The sequence below is a fragment of the Rhinatrema bivittatum genome, chromosome 2 (genome assembly GCF_901001135.1).
Source record: "Rhinatrema bivittatum chromosome 2, aRhiBiv1.1, whole genome shotgun sequence".
Taxonomy (NCBI): Eukaryota; Metazoa; Chordata; class Amphibia; order Gymnophiona; family Rhinatrematidae; genus Rhinatrema; species Rhinatrema bivittatum.
The window spans coordinates 43,321,102-43,338,097 of NC_042616.1; the positions used below are offsets into that span (position 1 = coordinate 43,321,102).

The 16,996-nt window shown below is 48.3% G+C and overlaps 1 protein-coding gene across 2 annotated transcripts in view; it reads left to right on the forward strand.

The window, feature by feature from the left end:
- LOC115085955 (oocyte zinc finger protein XlCOF6-like) overlaps nt 1-16,996 on the forward strand; it is a 258,912-nt gene that overhangs the window by 25,085 nt on the left and 216,831 nt on the right. For both annotated transcript variants that reach the window (XM_029592523.1, XM_029592522.1), the window contains exon 2: nt 2,639-2,765. In XM_029592523.1, the coding sequence (XP_029448383.1) occupies nt 2,639-2,765 (127 nt within the window). The remainder of the gene's footprint in view (nt 1-2,638; nt 2,766-16,996) is intronic.

Below are 16,996 nucleotides of genomic sequence, written 5' to 3' on the forward strand. Positions count from 1 at the left end.
ACTAGTTCTTCTGGTGGCCCCGGATTGGCCAAGAAGACCGTGGTACGCAGACATGAGAAGACTGCTGGCAAGGAACCCTCTAACCCTGCCCCCTCTCAGGGACCTGCTACAACAGGGTCCGATCTTCCACAAGGACCCAGCTCAATTCTCTCTTACGGTCTGGCCATTGAGAGGGCTCACCTGAAGAAGAGCGGATACTCGGGGGCGGTAATAGACACCCTCCTCCGAGCACACAAGTTCTCCACATCGTTAACATACATAAGGATCTGGAGAATATTTGAAGCCTGGTGTGGATCACGACATCAAGACACGCTCACTTAAAGTTCCCGTGATGCTGGAGTTCCTACAGAGCGGACTCCAGAAAAGACTGTCCCTCAACTCCATCAAGGTAAAGGTGGCAGCACTGGCATGCTTCGGCACCAGGGGCGAGAGCGATAGCCTAGCCTCTCATCCGGATGTGTCACGTTTCCTGAAAGGAGTCAAACACATTCGTCCACCTCTGAAGTGGCCGGTACCTCTGTGGAATCTCAACCTCGTCTTGGACTTCCTGGCTGGAACCACCTTCAGACCTCTTCGAGGGCTATCACTCCGTCAGCTGACCCTGAAGATTGTCTTCCTACTGGCAGTTTGTTCAGGGCGATGCATCTCTGAACTACAAGCACTGTCTTGCCTTGAACCCTTTCTTAGGTTCACTCCAGGATCCATCCAGCTGCGCATGGTACCATCATTCCTTCCCAAAGTGGTCTCTCGCTTCCATCTGAACCAGACCATCTCGCTCCTGTCGGTGGGAGCCCTGAAGAATTCGGAAGAAGCCCGTAGTCTGCGTCACCTCAACGTTGGCAGAATCCTTTCCAGATATCTGGAAATGTCAGAACCCATACGGAAGACGGACCACCTTTTTGTCCTTCACTAGGGGAAGCAGCCTCACGGGCAACCATAGCCCGCTGGATCAAGGAAGTCATCAAGTCGGCCTACGTAGAAGCAGGGAAACCTCCGCCTCTACAGGTCAAGGCCCATTCGACCAGAGCCCAGGCAGCATCCTGGGCAGAAACAAGAATGCTGTCACCCGCCGAGATTTGCAGGGCAGCGACATGGTCTTCCATCCATACCTTCTCCAGATTCTACCGTCTGGATGTTCAGGCCCGGGAGGACACGGCATTTGCAAGGGCAATACTGAGTGGGTCACAGGCAGCCTCCCACCCGGTTCGGAAGTAGCTTTTATACATCCCATTGGTTCTGAGTCCATCTGCTACACGCTAGGAAATGGAGAAATTACTTACCTGATAATTTCGTTTTCCTTCGTGTAGACAGATGGACTCAGCAGCCCGCCCTTGGCTGTCGTCACGCATGGAATCGCAAATGATTCAAGGGTAAGCCTCCTTTCATTTACCTAGGTCTCCACCCAGCTGGGTGTCGACGCTTTCCGGTTGAGCTCCCTGGCGGTCTCCAGCTATACTCAATCGACCAGTTCAAATTAATCCAGTTAATCAAGTTATAACGTTTATATAGTTACGAAGTTATACAAGTTAATCAAGTTAACCAATCGGTCAGTCAAACATATATTCACAATGCTTTGCAAGGAAGAATACTGAGGATCTGCACTTCCTGCAGGGGTATATGTACTAGGGGCTGACGTCAGATTGAAATCTGATCCGTCTCCAACTGCTAACAGGAGTACACTATACCCCATTGGTCCTGAGTCCATCTGTCTACACTAAGGAAAACGAAATTATCAGGTAAGTAATTTCTCCATTACCTAATAATTTCCTTTCCCTTAGTGAGGGCAGATCAATCTCCGACCCACCCTAGGCTGCCGATGTTTAAATTTGTGGTTCGCCTCCTTCGGGTGAGCTATGCAGAGTAAGCTTCCTGCTCTTCATTGGCAACCGGTAAGAGGCTTCTCTAGCCCTTAATTTGCTGCTATGTTCCTTCTTTTGGCTGAGCTCGGTGTTCCTGTTGGTTGGGAAACATGAAAGGTTGATTGCTAATAGTAATGTTCAAGTATAGTCAGTTTTGTCCACAGTGACTTTTCCAGAGAATTCTGGGCGGCTGATGGGGCAGGACTATACAGCTTTTGTTCTGTCTCCATCTGCTGGCGGAGGAGCATAACCCACTTGTGGGGATTGACCTGCCCTCACTAAAGGAAAGGAAATTATCGGAAGAGGAGTAATTTCTCCTTTCTTTTCTTGCTTTTATAGGCTTAAATCTATGAAAATGATCCTGTTTGAATGATTTGTTTGTAATTTTAGGATAAACCTGTCCCCTTGAAATTAATTATGTTTTTAACGTGGAAATTTAACTGAAGTCTTTAAAAGATCAGTTTCCTTGTATAATTTTTGTTCTCTTATGATTTCTGTTAGTCTTATTCCCAGGTCTCCTTTTCTTATTTCATTAGAAAATCCCATTTTATAGAATAAGAAGTATGTGTTTCTTCTGTGTATATCATTCCTTCCTTAACAGTGTTTATGGGGGGATCATTCTTCAGTTGCTGCAGCTTAGAACAATGTGAAACTCTATCACCCTGTGACTTACTAACATATGGAAAACTCTCCCCCTGCCCTGCTGAGCCCCAGTGCTGGGAGTTCTCCTGATGGAGGGGATGCAAGAGGTGCTGAATGTGGAAGGATTTGTGTTTCAGGTCCCAGTAACCTTTGAGGACATCGCAATCTATTTCTCCCAGGAGGAGTGGGAGGATTTAGAAGAACAGCAGAAGGAGCTTTACAAGGATGTGATGATGGAGAATTATCAGACCCTCATCTCTCTGGGTAAGGAAGAACTTTACATTTTTATTAGGGGATCTCAGCCATCAGGGAAAAGGAAATTCTGATTGTGAGGATTTCCTGGTGTGATTTGGTAAAAAAGCCTGAAAATGAGCACGTGCTGCAGTTATCACTTAGCTTCTTGCCAGATGTAAAAATGCAGCAGATGTAGCATGATCAGAGAGCAGAAAGAAACATGTAGCTGTCAGTAATTTACAGTGAGGGTAGAATGGATGTCATGTGGCTGTGTCAGTGGGATATAGTGAGGGTAAAATGGATGTCATACTGAACTGTGTTAGTGGGATTTAGTGAGAGTAGATTGAAAGTCACACATACATGTGTCATGGGAGTTACATAAGAACATCAGATATGCCATAATGGATCAGACCAAGGATCCATCAAGCCCAGTATCCTGTGTCCAGCAATGGCCAACCAAGTCACAAGTATCTGGCAAGTATCCAGACATTATATAGATCCCAAGCTACTGTTACTTATGGATTAATAGCAGTTTATGGACTTCTCCTACAGGAACATATCCAAACCTTTTTTTAAACCCAGTCACACTAACTGTCAAACACATCCTCTGGCAATGAATTCCAGAGCTTAATTGTGAGTTGCGTGAAAAATAATTTTCTCTGATTTGTTTTAAATGTGCTGCTTGCCGACTTCATGGAGTACCCTCTTGTCCTCCTATTAGCTGAAAGAGTAAATAATCGATTCACATTTACCCATTCAAGTCCTTCATGATTTGTAGACTTCTATCATATCCCCCTCAGCCATCTCTTCTCCAAGTTGAACAGCCCCTAATCTCTTTAGCTTTTCTCATGGGGCAGCCATTTCATGCACTTATCATTTTGGTTACCTTCCTCTATACTTTCTTCAGCGGAACTATATCTTTTTGAGATGTGGCAACCAGCACTGCACACAGTATTCAAGGTGCGGTCTCACCATGGAGCGATATAGAGGCATTGTAACATCCACCATTTCATTCACCATTCCCGTCCTAATAATTTCTAATATTGTTTGCTTTTTTGACCAGCTTAGCATACTGAGCCGATGATTTCAATGTATTATCCACCATGACGCCTAGATCTTTTCCCTGGGTGGTAACTCCTAAATTTGATCACCTCACTCATTGTACCCCTTTCCAGATCATTTATAAATATACTAAAAAGCAGCAGTCCAAGTACAGATTCCTGAGGCACTCCACTGTTTACCTTTTTCCATTTTGAAAACTGACCATTTAATCCTACTCTCTGTTTCCTGTCTTTTAACCAGCTTGCAATCCACAAAAGGACATCACCTTCTATCCCAAGACTTTTTAGTTTTCTTAGAAGTCTCTCATGAGGGACTTTGTCAAAAGCCTTCTGAAAATCCAAATGCACCACTTGTACTGGCTAACCTTTGTTCACATGTTTATTCACCCCTTCAAAAAAATGTAGATTTGTGAGACAAGACTTCCCTTGGCTAAATCCATGCTGGCTGTGTCCTATTAAACCATGTCTATCTAAATATTCTGTGATTTTATTCTTTATAACAGTTTCCACTATTTTTCCTGGCACTGAAGTCAGGATTACTGTCTCTAGTTTCCTGGATCACCTCTTGAGCCCTTTCTAAAAATTCCCTAACTGTAATGCTTCATTCGTATCCTTCAAAGATACCTCCTGCTGAACAACTCTTAGTTTTCTATTTTTAAAGGTTATCACCAGCAGCCTGATTCCACCCTGGTTAAGTTGGAGTCCATCCCTTCAGAAAAGACTCCCCCTTCCCCAAAAGGTTCCCCAGTTGCTTATAAAACTGAATCCCTCTTCCTTGCACCATTGTCTCATCCACACATTGAGACTCCGGAGCTCTGCCTGCCTCCGATCATCAGAGGTATCTCTGGTTTATGATCCTCGGGAGGCATTTCCAGTTTTCCACTCTCCCATTTGGACTGGCAACGGCCCCGAGGACCTTCACCAAGCTGATGGTGGTGGGTGGTGGCAGCTCTCAGAAAGTAGGGCACGCTGGTTCATCCATATTTGGATGACTGGCTCATCCGAGCAAAGTCAGAAGTCCTTTGCAGATGAGCGGTGGAAGTGGTATTGTACTGCTTGAGATCCTTCTGCTGGACAGTGAATCTGTCCAAGAGCTATCTTTCTCCTTCGCAGGTCCTGGAGTTCTTGGGTGTGCGCTTCGATACCTGAGTGGGGAAAGTCTTTCTCACAGAGAAGTGGATCATCGAGCTGTAGACTCAGGTTCTAAAATTTTGGAGACCCGAGTGCCCAGGGACTGGATTACTTGCAGGTCCTCTGTTCCATGGCATCTACCTTGGAGCTGGTCCCATGGGCATTTGCTCATATGAGACCTCTGCAGAAAGCATTACTATCCTGGTGGGACCTGATTTCAGAGCAGTTTCATCTTCCTCTACTGCTTACAGAGTCAGCCAGGTCCAGTCTTTCGTGGTGGCTTGGTTGGGACCATTTGTGCCGTGGGGTGGACCTCGAGGTGCCAGAGAAGATGGTAGTGACTACCGACGCCAGTCTCTCTAGTTGGGGAGCTGTGTGTCAGTCCCAGTCTGTGCAAGCCAAGTGGTCAAACGAGGAAGCGACCTGGCCCATCAATCGCTTAGAGACAAGAGCGATGCAGTTGACTCTATGGGAGTTTCTACCTCTTTTGTGCAACCGTGTGGTCAGAATCCTGTCAGACAATGCGACAACAGTGGCCTACATCAACCACCAGGATGGTACTAAGAGTTGAGCGGTTGCTCTGGAAGCAGAGATGCTGATATACTGGGTGGAGCAATATCTGCCCTTGTTAGCAGCTTTGCACATAGTGCGACAATTTGCAAGCAGATTTTCTCAGCCGACAACAATTGGATCCCGGAGAATGGGAGCTATTGGAGGAAGCAATTAGTCTCATTACTTGCAGATGGGGCGTTCCTCATATGGATCTGATGGCAACTCAGTGGAAAGCCAAGACACGGTGCTTCTTCAGTCGCCAAAAACAGCGCGGAGCGGAAGTGGACGATGCTCTGGTTCTTCCTTGGCCGCACGACATTCTGATCTACGTGTTTCCGCCATGGACTCTGGTGGGCAAGGTGGTGAAGAGAATAGAGATCCACTCAGGAAAGGTGATTCTCATGGCTCCGGAATGGCCACGGAGACCTTGGTTTGCAGATTTGGTTAATCTTTCAGTGGACAGCCTGTTAAGACTTGGCCATCTGCCAAATCTGCTATGGCAGTGCCCAATATTTTCAGATCAAGCGGATCGCTTTTGTCTAGCGGCTTGGCTTTTGAAAGGAGGCAATTAAGGAAGAAAGGATATCCTGAGGATGTTATTTCTACCCTGTTGCAGGCTTGAAAGACTTCTGTTTCCTTGGTGTATGTTCGGTTTGGAGGATCTTTGCGTCTTGCTGTATGGAGCAGGGGGTTGATCCTTGTCGAGCGTCAGTGGTGCAGATTCTGGCTTTTTTGCAGAGAGGCCTAATGAAAGGTTTATCCTTTATTTCCGAGAGAGTGCAGGTGTCAGCCTTGTGCTGTTTGCGAGGCAGGGTTCATGGAACAACTCTAGCTGCGCATTCGGATGTGGTACATTTCCTCCAAAAGGTGAAGCATGTGCGCTCCCCCTGTTCGTAAGGTGTGCCTATTTTGGAGCCTTAACCTGGTCCTCAAGGGCATGTGTGTGGCACCGTTTGAGTCTCTTAAAAGGGCCACCATAAAAGATCTCTCTTTGAAGGTGGTTTTCTTGGTGGCAATTTGTTCAGCTAGAAGGGTGTCAGAACTTCAAGCTCTGTCATGTAGGGAGACTTTTTTGCAGATTTCGGATTCCGGGGTCTCTTTGCGGATGGTTCTGTCTATTCTGCCAAAGGTAGTTTTGGCGTTCCACTTAAATCAGTCAGTGGAGCTTCTGGCTTTTCCAAATCTGGAGGTTGATGCACCTCATGCAAAAAAGTTAACACGTTTTCGATGTCAGAAAGGTATTGTTGCGGTATCTAGAGGTCACTAACAGTTTCAGATTCATAGCATAAAAAGATAGGAGCAATGGATGGCCCACAAGATGGCGCCGGCCATCCATTGCTACCATGTGACGGGCCGACCAATGGCACCGGTAGCCCCTGTGACATAGTAAGGGCAAAGGCTATCGGCGCCAATTTGAATACTGGCAGCCGACAGCCCGAGTGCAGGAGATCACTCCCGCACCCCCGCTGGACCACCAGGGACTTTTGGCAAGTCTTGGGGGGGTCAGGAGGGGGGGAGGTTGTAGTTAATTAACTTTAAAGGGTTGGGATGGGGTTTTTTGTTTTGTTTTGTTTCCTAGCAAAGAGAACGATAAATGTTTTCTGATCCTGGGAGTTTATGCCCGCCCCTAATTTGCTCCATAAGACGCACCGACGCCCAGGAAAAGAGCAGGTTTAGCACACCATTATTATTATTTTTTTTTTTTTTAATTTTCCTGCTCTGAATCCTATGTGCGTCTTATGGTCAGTTGCGTTCATGGAGCGAAAAATACGGTAGCAGGTAAGAACCAATTTTCCTTGTATGGATTTCTCCTCTAGGAACTTATCCAAACCTTTTTAAACCCAGTTACTCCACATCCTCTGGCAATGAATTCCAGAGTTTAATTATGTGTTGAGTGAAAAAGAATTTCTCCAAATTGTTTTAAATAAGCTACTTGTTAACTTCATGGAGTGCCCCCTAGTCCTTTTATTTACTCTCTCAGACAATAAAAGGAATAGGGGGCACTCTATGTATTTAGCAATTAGCTCATTTAAAATGGAGAAAATTCTTTTTCACTCAATGCATAATTCCCTGTACGTACCTGGATCAGTCCAGACTCCTGGATTATGCCCCCCTCTAGCAGGATGGAGTCAGAAGTTTACTAATAAACTCCGCCTTATCTAGGAGGGTGCCATCTACAGTCTGGCAGTATTCTTCTGCACTCAATGCATAATTAAGCTCTAGGATTCATTGCCAGAGGATGTGTTTACAGAGGTTAGTGTAACTGGGTTTAAAAAAAGGTTTGAATAAGTTCCTAGAGGAGAAATCCATAAACTGCTATTAATCAATAAGGAATAGTAGCTTGGGATCTTTTTAATGTTTGGGTACTTGCCAAGTACTTGTGACTTGGATTGGCCACTGTTGGAAACAAGATACTGGGCTTGATGGACCCGTGGTCTGACCCAGTATGACATGTCTTATGTTCTTACTGTGTGGCCATTTCCTGTAACCAGAACTCTGTGAGCATAAATGTTGAGTGGGAGTAGATGTGCGTGTATACAGTGTGTGCACTGCTAGTGTATGCATGAAACAGAAAATGTGAAACTGAGGCAGTGATAGGAATGTAGGGTAAGTGAGAATATTTGGCTGGTTGATTTGGATGTAGGGTCTGGTTCAGTGATAGGACTGCTTTATTCACAGCAGATCATATCTCTATAAAAGCAGCTTTTAGATGCAAAAAGACTTTGACACCATTTCTTCTCTTTGCCTCTTTAAATTACAATGGCATGGCTGGTTTTAGTTAGATCTGATAATCTGGCCAAGAAAGGAATAGAAAATAAGTGACAAAATTGCCTGTGTCAATAGTAAAAATATGTGGGTGAATAATCTTTGTTGGACAGTTCACAAAAGGAGAATATTGATGGAGTATCTGTGGGGATCCTGTCCCCTGTGTAGCCCAAATATCTTTCTTTGAGTTGTGCTGGGCGCTTTTTTTGCTTTTTTTTTAATCTTCTCCCAGTATATCCTCTGAATAACCCTTTTTATTACCAGATTGGGCTATTTCAGTCACAGAGAGATGGCCTCATCGGCAGCAGGAGCCAATCAGAGGTGATAGGAACAGCAGGGCACGATTTCTGCCCCTCAAGCCCAAAAAATAGCATGTAGGGAATAAAAAGCCCCAAAATAAGCTACCCGCAAGTTAAAAAAAAAAATAGAAAAAGTGTTTCCTGGAAAAAAAAAACCATGCTCAAACACACGGTAAATAAGCAAGGTTGGCAACACTTAGCCAACCTTGCTTATTTACTTGCTTATTTACTTGCTTAGCATCCAGTCAGATGAATCCAGATCAAGTGGGTCATGCACCTTTACCAGCAGATGGAGATGGAGAAAACTGATGTTCCTGAACATACCCAGGTCAGTCCATACAAGCGGGTTTTATACCAGCAGATGGAGGTAGAGAACAAAACATTGGGCACTGCCACATGTATGAGAGTGCCACCTGCTGTCCCTCAGTATTTCTCTACCTCCAACAGATGGTAGAGGTGCTAACCCTGCAGTACTGACTGACTGGATATTTTAAGGAAAATTGCTCCCCGAGGTCACAGGCTCCTGCAGAAGGGTTGTCCCTTGGGTTGAGCTGGGCGAACGGGGGTTGGATGCCCCTGGCCAGCTTCAGCCCACGACCCCGGGACCCCTGACAGCTAGTGGTCTGCTTCCCTCGGTGGGCCCGAAGCCCCTCCGCCGCCCAGGACAGGGAAGTACCTTTACTTTTATTTTTGTGCTTTCCTGTAATTCTGGGCCTTTAAATCTTTGTTGTAAAATAAAAAGAAAGTCATCGGCAGCTGTCTGCTTTTGCAACAGCAAAAGCATGTGGCAGGCTGTGCGGCCTAGCAGGCTGAAATCCTCAGCGAGATCGTCTGGTGCAGACCGGGCAGTAAGTGGGCGGATCGGGGAATCGTTCGGAGGAGGGTGGTCCCGGTCGGGGCAGATTCACTCCAGTGGGGGCTGGCTGTACTCCCGAACGAGCTGCACGGTTTTCAGTCGCAGCAGCGGCCTATTCACCGTGCCGGCATGAAATTCTTGGGGCAGTGCGCCCTCTTCAGGGTTTGACAGCTGCCGTGTGGTGCGCCTCACCCCTTCGCGATCCAGTCCACGGGAAAGCGCGGCAAGCATAGGATTGCCTGTTTGGATTTTTTATTTTGCCTTGCTTTATTTCTTGGTGCTTGTTATGATAGACAAGCAGCTCAGAGAGACCTGCAGGGCCTGATGTAGCCTGTCGGTCGGTCTGAATGACCTCCTCCTCTGCACAGTGTGCTGGAGGGGGGGGGGGGGGGGTCTGAAAGGCAAGCAAAGCCGCAGAGGCATTCGCGGACCGTGGCAGTGGCGCTGGGATCACAGGAGGGAGTGGCTATGGCCGCAGAAGCGGAGCTGGATAGGGGGGCTTCTCCCCGGGGGGTCCCCCTCGCTTCTGTCTCCCATGGTTCGACCTGGGGAAAAAGGTCCGGATCTCTCTGGCCCTAGCAGCCCCAAGCACCCTTCTGGGACCCCAGGGGTGTTTTCGCCCAAATTCGTACTTTTACTGCACGAGGCCTTCCTGGCTAGGCAGGCAGGTAAGTGCGGTGTCACAGAAGGCCCGATGGATTCGGCAAAGCGGGGGAAGATCCCCCCCCTAAAGGTTCTGCGGGCCCGCGAACTCTGCCTTTCGAGGGACAGCTAGCGCGATTGGACTCGGAAGAGTCTAAGCAGGAGGATGAGGTCTCCTCGGATGCCGATCAGGATGGGGACTCAATTGGGAGTCCCCCTCTGGACCCAGGGGACTCTAAAACTGAACAGGGGACCTTGGAGGGTCCAGAGGCTGAAGGCAATGATCCGCAGGTGATCCGGCTTTTCAAGAGAGAGGAGCTTCGCCCACTTATACCTCAGGTGTTGGAAGAGCTGGGGATTAAGCTCACCCTGGAGGATTCAGATGCTGAAGGGGTTAATCCGGTTCTGGATGGTCTATGGAGACCACCCAGCGCTTTCCCAATTCCAAAGAAAATCCAGAAATTGATCAACCGAGAGTGGGATTTCCCCGACTTGGGTCTACGAGTTGGCAGAGCAATGTCCAAGCTTTATCCGCTTCTGCAGCACCATCTGGACGTTCTCAAGGTCCCGAAGGTGGATGCAGCAGTTTCAGCAGTCACTAAGAAGACCACTATTGGGGTGGCTGGAGCTTCCGCTCTGAAGGATGTTCAGAATCAGAAGTCGGAAGTGCATCTCAAGCGAGCTTTTGAGGTCCTATTTATGTTGGATCCAAAAGCCACATGAACAGTCTGCCTCCGGGACTCTTTCCCCAGTCCAGGTGGCCTGCCTGGAGGCAGGGGTTGCCTGTGGCATGGATGCTTTGTATGTCCTGGTGAGAACTACAGCCTGTGTTATGGTGTCGGTGGTGGCGTCCAGATGACACTTGTGGCTATGCAACTGGTCAGCAGATCTGTCATCAAAATCGCAGCTCTGTAATTTGCCCTTTCAGAGGAAACTGCTGTTTGGTGAGGACCTCGATCGTCTGATGAAGTCGCTGGAAGAGTCAAAGGGCAATAGGCTGCCAGAAGATCGAACGTCTGGCCAGAAACCTTTCTCTTCTCTGCCTCGCTTTCGGGAGTCAGACATTTTCGTCAGACGAGGCCCTCGGCAGCCTCGGCCCCAAGACAGTCCTCGCATAGACAACAGTCCTTTCGAGAGGCTGGAATGTCATCTAGAGACGGATCCACCCAGGGTGCAGGTGGCAATATCTCCTCACAATGAGATCCGGCAGGTCCACTCCTTGTTTCTGGTAATCGGGGGCAGGCTGGCCCGGTTCTACGGGGAGTGGACCAAGATCACTTCCGACCAATGGGTGTTGAGCGTGGTGAGAAACTGCTACGCCTTAGAATTTTCTCGCCCACTGCGGTTGGTCTTTCTGGAGTTGCGTTGTCTTTCCCGAAGCAAGTGGGTAGCGGTCCAGGAAACGCTTCAGCGGTTGTTAAGTCTGGAGGCGGTTGTACCGGGGCCAATGTCTGAACAGGAACAAGGCAGATATTCCATCTATTTCGTGGTGCCCAAGAAGGAAGGCACGTTCCAACCTATCCTAGACCTGAAGAAAGTCAACCAGAGTTTGAAGGTACCACGTTTTCAGATGGAGACATTGTGCACCGTAATTGCGGCGGTACGGGGAGGAGAGTTTTTGGCGTCTCTGGATCTCACTGAGGTTTATCTGCATATCTCCATTCATCAGGAGCACCAGAAGTTTCTCAGATTCATGATTCTGGGACAGCACTATCAGTTTGAAGCGCTGCGTTTCGGGCTGGCCACCGGCCCGCGGATCTTTACAAAGATGGTGATGGTGGTAGTGGTGGCGGCGCTGCGACAGGAGGGATTGCTGGTGCACCCATAATTGAACGATTGGCTGATATGGGCGAAGTCACTAGAGGAATGTGTGCGGTCCGTGGACCGAGTTTAGTCGCTCCTGGAATCTCTAGGCTGGGTTATCAATGTGCAGAAGAGCCATCTGGTCCCCTCCCATTCCCTCGAATACTTGGGAGCCCGTTTCGACAACCAGCGGAGCAGAGTGTTTCTTACAGACAGGGTGAACAAAATTCAGGGACAGATAGCGCATCTGCTTCGTCTACAGGTGCCGAAGGTTTGGGATTACTTACAGGTCCTGGGCTCGATGGCATCCACATTGGAACTGGTGCCCTGGGCATTTGCCCATTTGAGGCCTCTGCAGAGAGCCTTGTTGTCCCGTTGGAATCCTCTGTCGCAACAATATTTCCTGCCCCTGGCTCTGATGGAGTCAGCCAGAGCCAGTCTGGCCTGGTGGATGACGCGGAACAATCTGGAGATGGGGATGCCCCTCGAGGTCCCGGAGTGGGTGGTGGTCACCACGGATGCAGGTCTTCGGGGCTGGGGGACAGTTTGTCTGGGCAGGTCTGCTCAGGGCCTTTGGTCGATGTCAGAACAGACATGGTCCATCAATCGCCTGGAGAAGAGAGTGGTGCGCCGAGCTCTGGAGCAGTTTTTACCCTTGGTCCGCGATTGGATGGTGTGAGTTTTCTCGGACAATTCAACTACGGTGGCTTAGATCAACCGCCAGGGGGGGGGACCAAGAGTCCCACGTAGCACAGGAGGCTAAGCTGCTGTTTGAGTGGGCAGAGCTTCATCTCGAAGGAATCGCCGCCTCCCATGTTGCAAAAGTCAACAACTTCCAGGCAGATTACCTCAGCCGGCAGCAATTGGATCCGGGGGAGTCGGAATTCTTTCAGAGGGCCTGGGAGCTTCTCTGCGAACGGTGGTAATTACTGGTTCCGAATACCCCCTCACCCGCAATCGCCTCCTCTCAAAAGCCAGGCCGCGAGACAAAAGCGATCCTCCCAATCGGAAAATATAGGACCCTGACACAGGAGATCCGGTAAATGGGTCAGCGTAGTGGTCCGTCCACTGCCAGCCGCACTAGATCCGCGAACCATGGACGGCTAGGCCATTCCGGAGCCACCAGAATCACTGACCCCGCGTGGCCCTCTACACGCCTGAGTACTTTTGCTATCAGCAGCCTCGGAGGAAAGACGTACAGGAGGACTCCGGTCAGCCATGGGCATACGAGGGCATCGAGCCCCACCGCCCCCAACTCCCTCCGGCGGCTGAAGAACCTTTGCGTCTTGGTATTGAGACTCATTGGAGAGAATGTTCTTCGAGCGGGTCTTTCGGATTCCTGCCCAGTATAAGAGGGCTCTGGTACATCCCGCTTGTCTGGATTGATCTGGGTATGTTCAGGAAAGGAAATTGGATCTTACCTGCTAATTTTCATTCCTGTAATACCACAGATCAGTCCAGAGGCCCGCCTTGAGGATCTCTGCTGAAAGGCTGCTTCGTCTACTGCTATATTTATTTGCAAAGCAGATTTGCCATTTTTTGGCTTCAATTTCTAGGTTTAGCGTTTTCTGCTGGTTATTTAGTTGGTCAGGGGTATCCATGTTGGGAGCTTCGTTCGCTCTTTATTTTTCTTACCTTGGCTTGGGTATCGATTAATGCTGAGGGATTGCAGGTGGCACTCTCGTATATGTGGCAGTGCCCAAAGTTTTGTTCTTTACCTCCATCTGCTGGTAGGGATGAATAAAACCCGCTTGTCTGGACTGATCTGTGGTATTATACAGGGGCGGATTGGCCTATCGTGGCTTAGGGCATGCCCCGGTGGGCCGGTCACCCCAATCACGTGATAGCTTAAGTGCTGCTTTTGTATTTTCCCTGCGGCACCAGCCCCAGTTTCATGGGCCTATTTGCCGCACTTCTCCCATGCCCCATCATCACCGAGGCCCCGCAGCCTCCATTCGCACCTACCCTGCTTGCGTTTTTGCCGGCGGGATGCAGCCAGCACACTTGCTGCCGCTGCCTCACCGCGGGCTGAATGCCTGCCTCCCAGCTCCCACAGCTTTCCTCTGCGGCAGGCTCCTTTCATTCTCAAGCCGCAGCAGTGTTAGTGGAGGCTGGCCTTTTCTTCTTCCCGCACCTGACCCCCTGCCCCGGAACAGGAAGTGATGTGCAGTGGGGTGCGCAGGAAGAAGAAAGAGCCATGCCGCACCAAAAAGTAGTGTCGGGCAGCATTGGCCCCGGGCAATAGCGTGCGCCCAAAGCAAAATCAGAAGCAGCCAGAAATCGGCACAGGAGACAGCAGAATTAGCCTCCTGTGGCCGATAGGAATCTTCTTTCTTGGCCTGTGGGGGCTAGAGGAGGAGGCTGCTGCAGCTACCATTTGTGCTGGGGGGGGGGGGGGGTAGGAAATGAGAGAGCCAGCCAGCCTGTCTGTAAGTGAGAGAATGTATATGTGATTGAGAGTGTGCATGTGTAACTGTGACTGAGAGCCTGTGTGTGAGAGCATTTGATTGAGATCATCTATGTAAAGTGTGTGAGAAAGATCATGTGTGTGATTGAGAGAAACTGGTTAGAGAGGTGGTGTGTGTGTGTATATAGGAGAGACAATGGAAGTGACTGGTCAGGGAGATGACTGGAGTGTGTGTGTGTGAGAGAGAAAGTGATTATGGGAATGAGAAACCTGTGTATGTGGAGAGAGCTAGCATAGGAGTGAGAAACCTGGGTGTGTGTGTGAGACACAGTATGGGAGCGAGAAGCTTGTATATGTAAGATAGAACATGGGAGTGGGAAGTCTATGTGTGTGTATGCATGAGAGAGAGAGAGACTGTTTGGGAAGGTGACTGTGTGTGTAAGAGAGAGACTAGTCATGAGATGATTGGTATGTGAGAGACAGAAACTGGTATGTGAGTGTGACTGGTATGTGTGTGTGAGAGAGAAAGAAAGTAAGTATGGGAATGAGAAGCCTGTGCATGTGGCGAGAGCTAGCATAGGAGTGAGAAACCTGGGTGTGTGTGAGACACAGCATAAGAGTGAGAAGCCTGTATATGTAAGATAGAACATGGAAGTGGGAAGCCTCTGTGTGTGTGTGTGTGTGTGTATGAGAGAGACTGATCGGGAAGGTGACTGGTGTGTATGTAAGAGAGAGACTGGTCGGGAGATGATTGGTGTGTGAAAGACAGAAACTGGTCATGGGGGTGTAACTGGTATGTATGTGTGTGAGAGACAGAGAGACTGGTCATGGGCCCTAAGGAAGAGGGCCATGAGTACAGAGCTTCAGCCACTACTGCTTCTGGTGTGTGCTACTGGCCTGCATGGAAGAGGAGTAGGAGAGCTGCTGGAGGGGGTTAGTAAAGGTGGATTTTTAAGTTTATTTTTCTTGATTGACTGCCATTTTAATTACTGAATATTATGTGATGTGTCTGCTGTTTTGAAATATTGTATTGGTGTTTGGAGAATTTTAAATAATTTTTATGAGTTTTTAATTGTTGGATATTATTCTGTTCATAGTTGTTGTGAAACATTTATTCTGCTTATAAGTATAGTTGTACAGTTATTTCTGCGTTGGGATCTATAGCTGCTTGGCTAGTTCTGTTTTCCTAATAGGAGGTGTATTGGTGTTTAGGGCCTGATTTAATATTTATAGTTTTGCCTTTTCATAGGTAGGGTTGTTACTGTTTGAATGTGTTCCCTAATACAAGTGTAACTGTGTGCGGATTAGTTTATGTGCATTACTGCAAATCCTGGTAGTATGTTAGGTCGGTTCTGTGTATGTGACCAAGGTGAGATATTTTACTGTATCAGTCTTATTTGTTGTATTTTCTCAAGAGGACATGCATTAGTGATAAACTGCTGTCTTTTCATAAGTATGGCTATTGAGCCTGCTAGTTACTTTGTGTTGCTGTTACTGAGATGATACTAGAACCAGAATATATTTTTTGTAAGGTAAGTTGTATGGGGAATGTCATAATTCTGCTTTACATCCATAATTGTGGGTCAGGGGGGTTCCTGTGGATGCAAACTGTACTTTTATATTTAGCCCTATGATGGTCATGTGTTCAGTGTGTCACACATATGAGAACCATCTGTCAGGTGTGTCTGACAGAAAAAAGGTTGAGGACCACTGCTCTAAAGCCCACTCAGACTCTCCTCTCTTGGGCCTTGCCTGGATTTTCCCTGACCACCAATGTTTTTTTTACTTATTCACAGACAGAGGGGGAGAAAAGCAAACATAAGTGAGCATGACTGAATGTATGAGGCAGTGAGGGTATGTATGTCAGCATGTGTGAGCGTTAAGAGTGCAAGTGTGTCAGTGAGCATGTGTGCAAGGGAGAGAATGGCAGCATGTGTGAGTGTGCATAGGTCTGAGCATATGTATGAGTGTGATTGGACGGATGAGTCAGAGTTTGTGTGCCACTGAACATGTGGGAGTGAGACAGGGCGAGTGTGTCAGTGAGCATGTGTGTGAATGAGTCAGCATGTGAAAGCATGCATAAGGCCATGAGTGAGAGCATGTGTGTCAGTAAGCATGTGTCAGAGTAAGCAAGCACATCAGTGAGAGAGGGAGACTGTGTGTAATCATGAGTGAGCATATGATGGTGATGTGTGCTAGAGAACAACTACCGTATTTTTCGCTCCATAAGACGCACCTGACCATAAGACGCACCTAGGATTCAGAGGGGGAAAATTAAAAAAAAAAAAATTTTGTGCTAAACCGGCTCTGTCCCCGGGCGTCTGTACGTCTTATGGAGCAAATTAGGGGAGTGCATAACATTTTATTTTCTCCCCATTTTGTTTTCGGGTCTGGGGAGGGCCATTTCGGTCCACTCCCCAGATCAGAAAACTTTTATTGTTCTCTTTCTGTGGGAACCCCCCCCCCCCACAAAAAAAATCCCATCCCAACCCTTTAAATTAACAACCCCCCATCCTCCTAACCCCCCCCCCCCCGAGACCTGCCAAATTAATTAAATACAATCCCCCAAGACTTTTGGCTGGACCACCAGCCAAAAGTCCCTGGTGGTCCAGTGGGGGTCCAGGAGCCGTCCGGGAGCAATCTCCTGCTGGACTTGGGCCGTCGGCTGCCAGTAATCAAAATGGCGCCAACGGCCCTTTGCCCTTACTATGTCACTGGGGTCGACCAATGTCAGCGGTAGCCCC